Genomic DNA, 14,469 nt, shown 5'->3' on the forward strand with positions numbered 1-14,469 from the left:
AGTGAGCTTTATCTCTACCCCCACATAGGGTCTAGTGAGCTATATCTCTACCCCCACATAGAGTCTAGTGAGCTGTATCTCTATCACATGCAGAGAGTCTAGTGAGCTGTATCTCTATCCCCACATAGAGTATAGTGAGCTGTATCTCTAACCCACGTAGAGTCTAGTGAGCTTTATCTCTACCCCCACATAGGGTCTAGTGAGCTATATCTCTACCCCCACATAGAGTCTAGTGAGCTGTATCTCTACCCCAAACAGAGAGTCTAGTGAGCTGGATCTCTACCCCACACATAGGGTCTAGTGAGCTGTATCTCTACCACATGCAGAGAGTCTAGTGAGCTATATCTCTACCCCACACATAGGGTCTAGTGAGCTATATCTCTACCCCCACATAGAGTCTAGTGAGCTGTATCTCTACCCCCACATAGAGTCTAGTGAGCTTTATCTCTACCCCCACATAGGGTCTAGTGAGCTATATCTCTACCCCCACATAGAGTCTAGTGAGCTGTATCTCTACCCCACACAGAGAGTCTAGTGAGCTGGATCTCTACCCCACACATAGGGTCTAGTGAGCTGTATCTCTACCACATGCAGAGAGTCTAGTGAGCTGTATCTCTACCCCACACATAGGGTCTAGTGAGCTGTATCTCTATCACATGCAGAGAGTCTAGTGAGCTGTATCTCTACCCCACACATAGAGTCTAGTGAGCTGTATCTCTATCACATGCAGAGAGTCTAGTGAGCTGTATCTCTAACCCACATAGTGTCAAGTGAGCTGTATCTCTACCCCACACATAGAGTCTAGTGAGCTGTATCTCTATCACATGCAGAGAGTCTAGTGAGCTGTATCTCTACCCCCACATAGTGTCAAGTGAGCTGGATCTCTACCCCACACATAGGGTCTAGTTAGCTGTATCTCTACCCCACACATAGAGTCTAGTGAGCTGGATCTCTACCCCACACATAGGGTCTAGTGAGCTTTATCTCTACCACATGCAGAGAGTCTAGTGAGCTGTATCTCTACCACATGCAGAGAGTCAGGTGAGCTGTATCTCTACCCCCACATAGTGTCAAGTGAGCTGTATCTCTACCACACACATAGAGTCTAGTGAGCTGGATCTCTACCCCACACATAGGGTCTAGTGAGCTGTATCTCTACCACATGCAGAGAGTCTAGTGAGCTGTATCTCTACCCCACACATAGTGTCAAGTGAGCTTTATCTCTACCCCCACATAGATTCTAGTGAGCTGTACCTCTACACACACATAGAGTCTAGTGAGCTGTATCTCTACCCCCACATAGAGTCTAGTGAGCTGTATCTCTACCCCACACATAGAGTCGAGTGAGCTGTATCTCTAACCCCACATAGAGTCTAGTGAGCTGTATCTCTACCCCCACATAGAGTATAGTGAGCTTTATCTCTACCCACATATAGAGTCTAGTGAGTTTTATCTCTATCCCCACATAGAGTCTAGTGAGCTGTATCTCTGCCCTACATATGGTCTAGTGAGCTATACCTCTACCCTCACACAGTCTAGTGAGCTTTATCTCTACCCCCACATAGAGTCTAGTGAGCTGTATCTCTACCCCACACATAGAGTCGAGTGAGCTTTATCTCTACCCCCACATAGAGTCTAGTGAGCTATACCTCTACCCACACATGGAGTCTAGTGAGCTGTATCTCTACCCCACACATAGAGTCTAGTGAGCGGTATCTCTACCCCCACACACAGAGTCTAGTGAGCTGTATCTCTACCCACACATGGAGTCTAGTGAGCTGTATCTCTACCCCACACACAGAGTCTAGTGAACTGTATCTCTACCCCCACATAGAGTATAGTGAGCTTTATCTCTATCCCCACATAGAGTCTAGTGAGCTATACCTCTACCCACACATGGAGTCTAGTGAGCTGTATCTCTACCCCACACATAGAGTCTAGTGAGCGGTATCTCTACCCCCACATAGAGTATAGTGAGCTTTATCTCTATCCCCACATAGAGTCTAGTGAGCTGTATCTCTATCCCCACATAGAGTATAGTGAGCTTTATCTCTATCCCCACATAGAGTATAGTGAGCTTTATCTCTATCCCCACATAGAGTATAGTGAGCTTTATCTCTATCCCCACATAGAGTATAGTGAGCTTTATCTCTATCCCCACATAGAGTCTAGTGAGCTGTATCTCTATCCCCACATAGAGTCTAGTGAGCTGTATCTCTAACCCCACATAGAGTCTAGTGAGCTGTATCTCTACCCCACACATAGAGTCTAGTGAGCTGTATCTCTACCCCACACATAGAGTCTAGTGAGCTTTATCTCTATCCCCACATAGTGTTATTACACACATGGCCACACTGAACATTACTAATGTCACCTCAGAGAACACTCACACATGTTGGCTGTCACTATTTCAGGAAAAACGCGATTTGACAAAAACATTTAAGGGAAAATAGTTTTGCTTAGGAGTCCAACAATCTGGAGCCCTTCCCCCCCCATCTAATTTTTTTAAATCTTCCCTCCTGATAGACAAGACCAATGTTTAATCATAGTGGCTACGTTTTTCTAGGACTCAGGTAAACAGATATTCCATCCAGCTTTCCAGCCATAAGTGTGGAGGGAGTGTATCAATACTGCTTCTATCCAACCACATTGGTCTGTGGGGAGAGACAGAGAGAGAGAGAGAGACAGAGAGGGAGACCAAGAGACAGAGGTGGAAAAATACAACGAAAGGGTGTAGGGACTGAGGCGCCCAGAATTACAGAGTGTTACAGACACTCATCTCAACAGTTCCTTGGAGACTACTTCATTACTGGCTCTCCCTCACACTCACCCTGTCCCCCTCTCTAACACATACCCACCCCGTCCCCCTCTCTAACACATACCCTCCCCGTTCCCCTCTCTAACACATACCCACCCTGTCCCCCTCTCTAACACATACCCTCCTTGTCCCCCTCTCTAACACATACCCACCCTGTCCCCCTCTCTAACACATACCCTCCCTGTCCCCCTCTCTAACACATACCCTCCCTGTCCCTCCCTCTCTCTCTCCCTCCCTCCTCCTGACTGTCGCTAATTCACAAGTTTCACAATACATTTCCCATTATTATGCATAATTATTTTCCCTTCTCCCTTTCCCTCTATCTCTCTCTTCCTCACTCACACACACACACACACACACACACACACACACACACACACACACACACACACACACACACACACACACACACACACACACACACACACACACACACACACACACACACACACACACACACACACACACACACACACTCACACACACACACACACGCACGTTTAGGTTTGAGAGAAACAATTTTGGCACCAGGTAATGGTGACAGTAAAGTTGACAGTATCATCTCAAAAGGCGGTTTACTTTCAGTAAACCTTTGGGTTACTTTCCCCTTAAAAGGAAGATGACAAAAAGGTTCCAACAAATGCATTTTGGTGTATCATCATAGTGGTCTCTGACGTGTGGTCAGAATCGCTCAGGTGGAACAAACAAACTTTTTTCAATGCTGAAATGAATGAGAAAGGAGTCGTAAATGTATTTTTTCCACAAACATCCTTTATTTCAACGTAATCCAAGAAGTAATCATCTAGTTTTTCAAAGTATTTGTAATCTGATTAAAATAGGTTTGCTGGTAATGTAACTGATTACAGTTACCATTTTTTTGTAATCAGTTTACATGTAATCGATTATTCCCAACCCTGGTAGTCAAAATAACACCCCTCAGACAAAAATGTGGCAAATATTGTATTGCATAATACTGGGCTGTTAGTTGACAATGACCTAATGGTTGTTGTAGTGCTTTGAAATTCTTCACCAGAGCCTACAGGAAAACAGACATCCAGACAGTCATTATTGTGCTATTTTTACTCCAGTGTCATATTCATATTCCCCACAGTTTTCCATTGTGAGTTATATAGTCTAGCTATGTTTGGCTAACCTGTTCAAGCACCCAGGCATTACACAGCAAAAACACTGGGCTGGCTATTGAGACAATAATTACAATGACCTCATGGTTGTTGTGGTTTGCAGTAATTAACCAGTGTCTACACTGAGACTGGCTGGTCGTAATAGTGAATGGAGAATAGTCTCTGTTTTCCACTGTGAGTTGGCTCTGTGATCTAGTTCTGCTTGACTAGCCCAGTCAAGGTCAGTTCCCCCAGCCAGACCATTTGGTCGTTGGCTCTTCAGCATAGGCACTGCCCGAGTGGCCACACAGTCTAAGCACGGTTGGCAGTGCTGAATCATAGAAAATATTTTGTTGGATGCAAGCTAGAGTGGGGAAGAGGGTGCGAGGGAGAATGTGTGATGGGCAAGAGAGAACACAAACGACAGAGAGATATGAAATCTGAGCCAAAGCACTCCTCTCTCTCTCTCTCTCTCTATCTACCTCCCTCTCTCTCTCTCTATCTATCTATCTAGACTCACTGAGCACAGACGTCAATTCAACATCTTTTCCACATTGGTTCAATGTAATTTAATTGAAGTGACGTGACGTGGAAACAAAATTGATTCAACCAGTGTGTACCCAATGGGGACCCTGCTGCATGTCTCCATGTGGGGTTGGGATGTTTCCTCTCTGACATGGTGAATATACTGAGGAGACACATCACAAAGTCTGCTATAAGATGCTATTAGATGATATGTATGCTAAGACTTCACTGCCTGCCTTATTCACTTTATTTCTCTTTAGTCTAATGTATTTATTTCCCTGGGTATATCAGATACCGTAGGAATGACTGAGGTCTTTTATTGTAAATGCTCTCTCTCCCTCTGTTCTCTTTCCAGAGATGTTGGAGTCCAATAACTTGGTGACATTTGAGGGCCTGGCCAATAGCTCAGCTTACCACACGTTCCTATTGGATGAGGAGAAGGGTCGTCTGGTGGTGGGAGCCAAGGACCACATATTCTCCTTCAACCTGCTCAACATCAGCAGAGACCTGGCACAGGTACTGTACGCCTTATAATACATCATAACCTGGTCAATTCAGCAGTCATTTGGGACAGGTACTATACTGAACATATAATACAGATATATTCCTATTTATGATGCTTTATAACCTAGTTCACATCAGCAGAGTCCTGGCACAGGTACTGTACACCTTATAATACATTAATAACTATCTATGATACATTACAACCAAGTCAACATCAGCAGAGTCCTGGCACAGGTACTGTACACCTTATAATACATTAATAACTATCTATGATACATTACAACCAAGTCAACATCAGCAGAGTCCTTGCAACGGGAGCTGTTACATTTGGTCAATAGCAACACACTTTTAAATACAATACATTATGAACAAATATGAAAATGCTCTGGAGAATAGCGTCTGCTAAATTACTAAAATGTTAAATGGCGCTGACGGACAGGGCTGCCGTGTTTCTAGCTCTTAGGAAACTTTGCAGTATTTTTTATGTGTTATTTCTTACATTATTAGCCCAGGAAATGTTTTGTGTTATGACGTACAGCCAGGAAGAACTTTTGGAAATTCGAGAGGCGGTAACTCACGGGGCGGCCCGTCAGGAAGTCCAGTACCCAGTTGCACAGGGCTGGGTTGAGACCCAGGGTCTCGAGCTTGATGACGAGTTTGGAGGGTACTATGGTGTTAAATGCTGAGCTGTAGTCGATGAACAGCATTCCCATATAGGCATTCCTCTTGTTCAGATGGGTTAGGGCAGTGTGCATTGTGGTTGAGATTGCATCGTCTCTGGACCTTTTTGGGCGATAAGCAAATTGGAGTGGGTCTAGGGTGTCAGGTAGGGTGGAGGTGATATGGTCCTTGACTAGTCTCCCAAAGCACTTCATGATGACGGAAGTGAGTGCTACGGGGCGGTAGACGTTTAGCTCAGTTACCTTAACTTTCTTGGGAACAGGGACAATGGTGGCCCTCTTGAAGCATATGGAAACAGCAGACTGGGATAAGGATTGATTGAACATGTTCGTAAACACACCAGCCAGCTGGTCTGCGCATGCTCTGAGGACGCGGCTGGGGATGCCGTCTGGGCCTGCAGCATTGCGAGGGTTAACACGTTTAAATGTTTTACTCACTTCGGCTGCAATGAAGGAGAGTCCGCAGGTTTTGGTTGCGGGCCGTGTCAGTGGCACTGTATTGTCCTCAAAGCGGCAAAAAAGTTAGTTAGTATGCCTGGGAGCAAGACATCCTGGTCCGAGACGGGGCTGGTTTTCTATTTGTAATCCGTGATTGACTGTAGACCCTGCCACATACCTCTTGTGACTGAGCCGTTGAATTGTGATTCCACTTTGTCTCTATACTGACCCTTAACTTGTTTGATTGCCTTGCAGAGGGAATAGCTACACTGTTTGTATTTGTCATGTTTCCGGTCACCTTTCCCTGGTTAGAAGCAGTGGTTCGTGCTTTCAGTTTCACGCGAATGCTGCCATCAATCCACGGTTTCTGGTTTGGGAATGTTTTAATCGTTGCTATGGGAACGACATCGTCAATGCACTTTCTAATGAACTCGCTCACCGAATCAGCGTATTCGTCAATGTTGTTGTTGGAAGCAATACGGAACATATCCCAGTCCACGTGACCGAAGCTGTCTTGGAATCAGATTGGTCGGACCAGCGTTGAACAGACCTGAGCACGGGAGCTTCTTGTTTTTAGTTTGGTCGTGGTCAGCTTTTCCTGAAAGGAGGGCGAGGGAGGGCCTTATATGCGTTGCGGAAGTTAGAATAGCAATGATCCAAGGTTTTACCAGCCCTGGTTGCGCAATCGATATGCTGATACAATTTAGGGAGTCTTGTTTTCAGATTAGCCTTGTTAAAATCCCCAGCTACAATGAATGCAGCCTCAGGATATGTGGTTTCCAGTTTGCAAAGAGTCAAATAAAGTTCGTTCAGGGCCATCGATGTGTCTGCTTGTGGGGGAATATATACGGCTGTGATTATAATTGAAGAGAATTCCCTTGGTAGATAATGCAGTCGACATTTGATTGTGAGGAATTCTAAATCAGGTGAACAGAAGGACTTGAGTTCCTGTATGTTGTTGTGATCACACCACGTCTCGTTAATCATAAGGCATACGCCCCCGCCCCTCTTCTTACCAGAAAGATGTAAGAAGAGGGGCGGGGGCGTATCTCAAGGCCATCAGACTGTTAAAAAGCCATCACTAACACATTAGAGGCTGCTGCCCTATATACATTAACTTGAAATCACTGGCCACTTTAATACTGGACCGCTAGTCACTTTAATAATGTTTACATATCTTGCATTACTCATCTCATATGTATATACTGTATTCTATCCTATTCTACTGTATCTTAGTCTATGCCGCTCTGACTTTGCTCATCCAAATATTTATATATTCTGAATTCCATTCCTTTACTTTAGATTGTGTGTATTGTTAGATATTATTTGTTAGATATTGCTGCACTGTTGGAGTTAGAAACACAAGCATTTTGCTACTCCCGCAATAACATCTACTAAACACATGTATGTGACAAATACACTTTGATTTGATGTCAAATGTAAACACTCTTATACATACAAGTCTGTTTGCAGTCTGTCTGTCTGCATATCTTCCCCAACCCCTGTCAGTCTAAGCCAGTCTCAGCCAGGTATCCAGGGACTCTCTTTCTATAGAGAAATGACTTGTGAATAATTCAGACCTGAGCTGTCGCACAGGATCTCACGCTGCGCCAGGCATGTTAGCCGCTCCCTGCACACCTGGATGAATAATAGAGTAAACGGAAACAAAGTGGAGAACAAATCTCATTGTGACTCCTCTACCCCTACCACATATATATACACACGTGAACGTACATACTGTAGGTGCACGCAGACACACACACATATATCAACGCAATCTAAAAAATATGCCCCACCTCCGCAAAAAGTACATTTTTAGCGACACTGCTGGCAGAAGCACCTCAGCTAATGTAAGGAATGTTAGCTGACCAGCTGCTTGGTGAAGATGTTAGGGTTAGAGACTGGTTAGTGTCTGATTTAATGTATCCATGTCTCTGTGTCTGTGTAGATCCCGTGGCCTGTATCCACCTCCAGAAGAGATGAGTGTAAATGGGCAGGGAAGGACCTCATGGTGAGTAGCTACCTCATCTTACCCATCACACATCTCTCGCTCACATAGTAATGCCTTTTACACTATCTCTCGCTCTCGGAGTACTGCCTTTTACACTATCTCTCCCTCTTGGAGTACTGCCTTTTACACTGTCTCTCCCTCCCGGAGTACTGCCTTTTACACCATCTCTCCCTCTTGGAGTACTGCCTTTTACACTGTCTCTCCCTCCCGGAGTACTGTCTTTTACACTATCTCTCCCTCCCGATGTATTGCCTTTTACACTCTCTCTCCCTCTTGGAGTACTGCCTTCTATACTGTCTCTCCCTCCCGAAGTACTGCCTTTACACTAGCTCTCCCTCCCAGAGTACTGCCTTTACACTAGGTCTCCCTCCCGGAGTACTGCCTTTACACTAGCTCTCCCTCCCGGAGTACTGCCTTTTACATTACAGTGTTGGTATAGTCTGTGTGTTTTCACATGGACAGAAATCTCTGAATCTGATCATAATCCACTGGCCAAGTTAGATACATCACATGACCATCGTCATATAGAGTCCAACCACAGAGAAGTTGACCTAGCCACTGGGATACAGGGTTAACAGTGGACAGCCAATGGGCTTACAGTCACTACTTTCAACACAGGAGCAGTATCCTAACAACAGCTATGGCTTTGTCGAGACATGGGTATTTGTTAGTTGCAAATGCAGCACGGTTTCAGTCCACACAGTCATATGGCATATCACAAGATCATTTATGTGTGTGTTTTCCTTAGTCTAAGAAGAGTCATGTCAATATCAGTGGCACTTCAATACTATGAGTCTTGCGTGCATGACTAGCTCAGCCATGTACCGTATATTTGTCCTGTATATCTGTCTCAATACAAGCAGTACACTGTGTAAACACCCAAAGAGACACAGTTGCATCTCTCTCCTTCTGACTTTATTCTCAGATACAGCCTGGGGCCATGTGCTGCCTGCAATATAAGATCTTAGCTCCGCTGTATCTGCCTCACTGAGATCACAGGCACAGGGTCAGCTTCTGCTGAGTTTCTATAGGGCTGATTTTGAAGGGCCATCAGGTCTTTTGTGTGTATGTGCGTGTGTTTTCTGTAAACATTCTGGCAGAGATGAACGGGGAGCCCTGAAGGATGGTCTTTGTGTTTGAAGGGCATAGGAGACAAGGAGGAGAGGAAGAAAGACCACAGATGCTCTTTGATGAACTGCAACAAAGACACTTTTGAACATGCCATGGGGAAGACAGTGAAAGAGAGAAGGAGAGAGAGAAAATTGCTAATTTACTGTACATCTATGAAGAGGGGAGGGTGATACACAGGGCCAGGAAAAATAAAGTTGTGCCAAAAAGTTAGATTACGGGTCTTTACGTCCAAGCTTCGCTAACTCTTACAAAACTTCCATCATACAAACTCTGTTGGTTCGGTGCATGGTTTGGCCAATGGGTTCACACAGTTAAACTTGATCTCACAAAAAACTTTAACACCATCCAAATCACACTAGCGTGAGAAACGTTAACGTTATCTGATCATCAACCAGGTAAACCACCCTGAAATGACAGACACCTCTTCAGATGACAACAAAGGCATATACAATCAACAGAGCTGTTTTCTGTTGGTGACCTACTAAAGGCAGATAAACTTAGTCATGCATTATTTGTGGTTCTTATTTCTCTTGTGATGACATTCATTTTCATATGAGGTCAGGCCTGCTGCCTGCTCAGGCAAGTGCTGACAAATCACGGGGGGAAACTGTCTTCGCAGCATGGAGACACACACAAACACACACACACACTCACACACACACACACACACACACTACACAGTATGCTCAGACGAGATTACAGTATGTGATACTCATAACATTTTGTTGTTGTGGGACATTTGCTTGTTGGTTGCAGTGCAGTTATGCATTGAAAGTCTTACTGTTGATGTCCATCATAAAAACCCTGGCTGTTTTAATACTCAGATGTCTCTGAGCCTTTCTGATCAGGAATCTGGATTGGAGAGATCATGAGTACACACGGGGAGAGGAAAATGGAGAGAGAGGAGAAGGATGGAAAGAATAAAAGATAACTGAGAATGACAGATTACTGGTCTCAATCTGAACAGCGAGTTGTTGAGTTATTACACAGCACAACAGTCTGGATTATCTCTAAAACACCACAACCGTGACTCACTCAGCTGGCCTTGCCATGATGTCATTTGTACAGTAAAATCAATCAGGGCTGTTCCTTTTCCCAACACTGTTATTCATATGTAGATCAGGTCATTCCTAAATATTCCTGGAAAATGACTTCTATATTACACAGACAGGACAAGCCTTTAATTCTGATTACAGATGCCCTTAATTCCCTCAATTGGAATGTTTGTTTTTCTGCATAGCTCCATGTGATGTTGTGTTACGTCCAGAGAGGGTTAACCCTTTTCTCTGTCCAGTGGATCAGCTCTATAGGAAGGCGTGCTTCTGATGAACAAACTGGGTTTTGACCCAAATGGGCAGGACTGGGTTTTGACCCAAATGGGCAGGACTGGGTTTTGACCCAAATGGGCAGGACTGGGTTTTGACCCAAATGGGCAGGACTGGGTTTTGACCCAACAGCTTTAGACAGCTTTGTCCTCTATGTTAGTTGTTTACGGTTTATCTCCTGGCAAATCCATGCTATATAAATCTCTCTTTCTCTATCTCCAGAGGGAATGCGCTAACTTCATCAAGGTGTTGCAGCCTTTTAACCAGACCCATCTGTATGTATGTGGAACCGGAGCCTTCCACCCTGTCTGCGCCTACTTGGAGGTGGGGAAGAAACTAGAGGTATACCAACCGGTAATACCCTATTCAGCCATCTGTCAGCTTACTGCAGTTATAGCTCTAGTATTCTACTATTTACTAACCAGTATGAACCTTGGTAGAAGAAAAGGGGAAGGGGGATACCTAGTCAGTTGTACAACTGAATGCATTCAACTGAAATGTATCTTCCGCATAGGGCATGTCATGGTTCTGACTGATTCAAGTCTTGTGTGAGCTACAGCTAGACTGTAGTATTAAGAAAAACTCTTCACTGAAATGTGATATTATGGTTTTGGGTTTCGATTTAAAATCATAAGCCGTGGAGTGTGAGGTAATCTCTCGTAACGATTCGCTCATGGCCTTAGGAAAAGCTTTATTCATTCAGTAAATGAGGTGGAAAATTAAACAGAGTTTCATCGTTTAGAGGTTCCCAATTCGCTGTGTGTGTGTGCGCGCGCGCGCGCGTGTGTGTGTGTGTGTGTGTGTGTGTGTGTGTGTGTGTGTGTGTGTGTGTGTGTGTGTGTGTGTGTGTGTGTGTGTGTGTGTGTGTGTGTGTGTGTGTGTGTGTGTGTGCGTGCGTGCTATGTCTCCTCTCAATGTTAGTGAGTCAGGCTTATAAATGTGTTTCCTATTCATTAGACTGCAGTCATTTTCAGAGAATTAGAGAGGGAGAATAGCTCTGAGAATAGCAGTCTCCTCTCTTTACTGCCCTGACTGTGGCCCCTGGTTAAAGTGACTCTAGGAGAAGGTAAAACATCTAATTCTGAAAAAATAGAGATCTTTTTTTTCCAAGACGCCAACATCATGCGTTGATGTCAATAGGACAATGCAATAAACTCTGAATTCTAAATGCTCTTTATGTTGACCTATTTTTCATGTAATAGGACAGTGTGTTCAGGCTGGAGCCCCTGATAGAGAACGGTCGGGGGAAGAGCCCTTATGACCCCAAGCTGCTCACAGCGTCCATGCTCATCGGTGAGTGACCCAAACAAACAAGCATACTCAACTTTTTTTTAAGGCACCAATTTCCCCCAGAACTTTTCACCACATAAAGAGGGAGTTGTACCTCTTCTCTCATCTCCACTCATTCATTAAGCATATTTACAGCTGAGAGGAAGTGGGTGAATGACAGGGCTGGCTATATATAGTGTTCATCATTAGGAGTGCTCTACAGTGGACACCCACTCATTTCCATGCCTATGTGTAGTGGACGCATGTGTGTGTGTCAGCTTCATTTCTTCACCATGTTCAGGACCAGTCATACTCTTTATGACATCACATCGCTCCAACCAATAGATGGTCATTTTCCATCACCCTTTATCTCCTCCTGTCTCTCTCTCTCTCCTCTTACCACATCTCCTTGCTTCTCTTTCTCACATCTCTGATTTCTCCTCTCATCTATGTCTCCTCTCTCTCGCTCTCTCTCGCTCTCTCTCTCTCTTACTCTCTCGCTCTCTTACCCTGTATCCCTCCTTCTCCTTCTCTCTCTCTCTCTCTCGCTCTATCTCTCCTCTTACCCCGTCTCCCTCCTTCTCTTTCTCTCCTCTTCCTCCTGTCAGCCCTGTCTCCCTACTCCTCTCTCTCCTCTTACCACATCTCCTTGCTTCTCTTTCTCACATCTCTGATTTCTCCTCTCATCCGTCTCCTCTCTCTCGATCTCTCTCTCGCTCTCTCTCGCTCTCTCTCTCTCTCTCGCTCTCGCTCTCTCTCGCTCTCTCTCGCTCTCGCTCTCTCTCGCTCTCTCTCGCTCTCGCTCTCTCTCGCTCTCTCTCTCTCTCTCTCGCTCTCTTACCCTGTATCCCTCCTTCTCTTTCTCTCCTCTTTGTCTTTTCACCTTTATCCCTCCTCTCTCTCTCTCTCTCGCTCTATCTCTCCTCTTACCCCGTCTCCCTCCTTCTCTTTCTCTCCTCTTCCTCCTGTCAGCCCTGTCTCCCTACTCCTCTCTCTCCTCTTACCACATCTCCTTGCTTCTCTTTCTCACATCTCTGATTTCTCCTCTCATCCATGTCTCCTCTCTCTCTCTCTCTCTCTCTCTCTCTCTCTCTCTCTCTCTTACTCTCTCGCTCTCTTACCCTGTATCCCTCCTTCTCTTTCTCTCCTCTTTGTCTTTTCACCTTTATCCCTCCTCTCTCTCTCTCTCTCGCTCTATCTCTCCTCTTACCCCGTCTCCCTCCTTCTCTTTCTCTCCTCTTCCTCCTGTCAGCCCTGTCTCCCTACTCCTCTCTCTCCTCTTACCACATCTCCTTGCTTCTCTTTCTCACATCTCTGATTTCTCCTCTCATCCATGTCTCCTCTCTCTCTCTCTCTCTCTCTCTCTCTCTCTTACTCTCTCGCTCTCTTATCCCGTCTCCCTCCTTCTCTTTCAAACCTCTTCCTCCTGTCAGCCCTGTCTCCCTACTCCTCTCTCTCCTCGATCTTCTCCCACCCATGTCTCCCCTTCTCCTCTCTTTTTCTTAATCCCCCTCCCTCCTTTAATGCTCTCTTAATGCAACCACCTGGCCCTCTTAGTCTCTTCCTGTTAAATCTGACTTTCACACTTACTTGTTCTGGTTTATTATCTGATAGATGGAGGTGTTCCTTGTGAGAACACATTCTACTTGTACTGTTAAGCCTGCAATCACCATACTGTACCTGATAGACTAATACAGACACGAAAGGTCATGAGACGCACACACACAGGATACACAAACACTCACATGCACACGCACAAAAACATATATTGCAGCATGCACACACACGTTCACACATACACCTGATATTGTCCTCCTCCCCTGTCCTCCAGATGGCGAGCTGTATTCTGGGACGTCAGCGGACTTCATGGGGCGGGATTTTGCCATCTTCCGTACGTTGGGACAGCATCACGCCATTAGAACTGAGCAACACGACTCCCGCTGGCTGAATGGTGAGATGGAAATAAAGATCATTCTCAGTTCTGATGTTCTCAGTTCAGTGAACTATGCTTGCATGATGAAAAACCTTGCTTGAGTCCTGAAGACTTGTGTTAGCTCCCCAAGATGATACCCAGGCTATAGCTCAGCAGGCTAACAGTCTGTTGGCATGCAGACCAGTCTGATTTAATGCATTTCGTCTCAAATTGAGACAGAAAGTGTTTCAAAGACAGAAACTAAAAAGACAGAAACTGAGACAGCAAGTTTTTCACAGAGTAAGAGAACAAAGGAGACATACAGAGAAGACAGAGAAGCGTGAGAGGGAGGACAAAAGAAGGAGGGAAAGGGAATAACAAAAATAGGCAGCATTAAGTTTAAATCCTCCATGATTGACATGGCTGTAGTGGGGGAGTGGTAGCAGACACAGTGGCTCGATTGCAACAAACAGGCAGAACCCAACACGCTCCTGAGGTTATCGCTGGATTTCTTAAAACGCTACAAATGGGAAATTACATGCACCTGTGGCCTAAACTAAGCTGCATTGCAACGAAAAACCCACAAGGATAGACCAGCAGATCAATTGATCTCTCGCTGTTACCATGTCAAGTGATTATGCCAACGACTGTATGCGGACAGCTAGTCTAGATTCTTTACTCTTGCCCCCAATGAAATATCGACTCACTCTGTGTGCAATATATCACGACTCAGGA

At 45.0% G+C, this 14,469-nt stretch overlaps 1 protein-coding gene across 1 annotated transcript in view; it reads left to right on the forward strand.

Moving 5' to 3' along the window:
• LOC109866896 (semaphorin-3ab) overlaps positions 1–14,469 on the forward strand; it is a 55,416-nt gene that overhangs the window by 24,492 nt on the left and 16,455 nt on the right. Inside the window, exons 2-6 of the mRNA XM_031802052.1 lie at positions 4,820–4,980; positions 8,035–8,097; positions 10,776–10,895; positions 11,756–11,846; positions 13,654–13,773. Of these exons, the coding sequence (XP_031657912.1) occupies positions 4,820–4,980; positions 8,035–8,097; positions 10,776–10,895; positions 11,756–11,846; positions 13,654–13,773 (555 nt within the window). The remainder of the gene's footprint in view (positions 1–4,819; positions 4,981–8,034; positions 8,098–10,775; positions 10,896–11,755; positions 11,847–13,653; positions 13,774–14,469) is intronic.

This window comes from Oncorhynchus kisutch, linkage group LG22 (genome assembly GCF_002021735.2).
Source record: "Oncorhynchus kisutch isolate 150728-3 linkage group LG22, Okis_V2, whole genome shotgun sequence".
Classification (NCBI taxonomy): domain Eukaryota; kingdom Metazoa; phylum Chordata; class Actinopteri; order Salmoniformes; family Salmonidae; genus Oncorhynchus; species Oncorhynchus kisutch.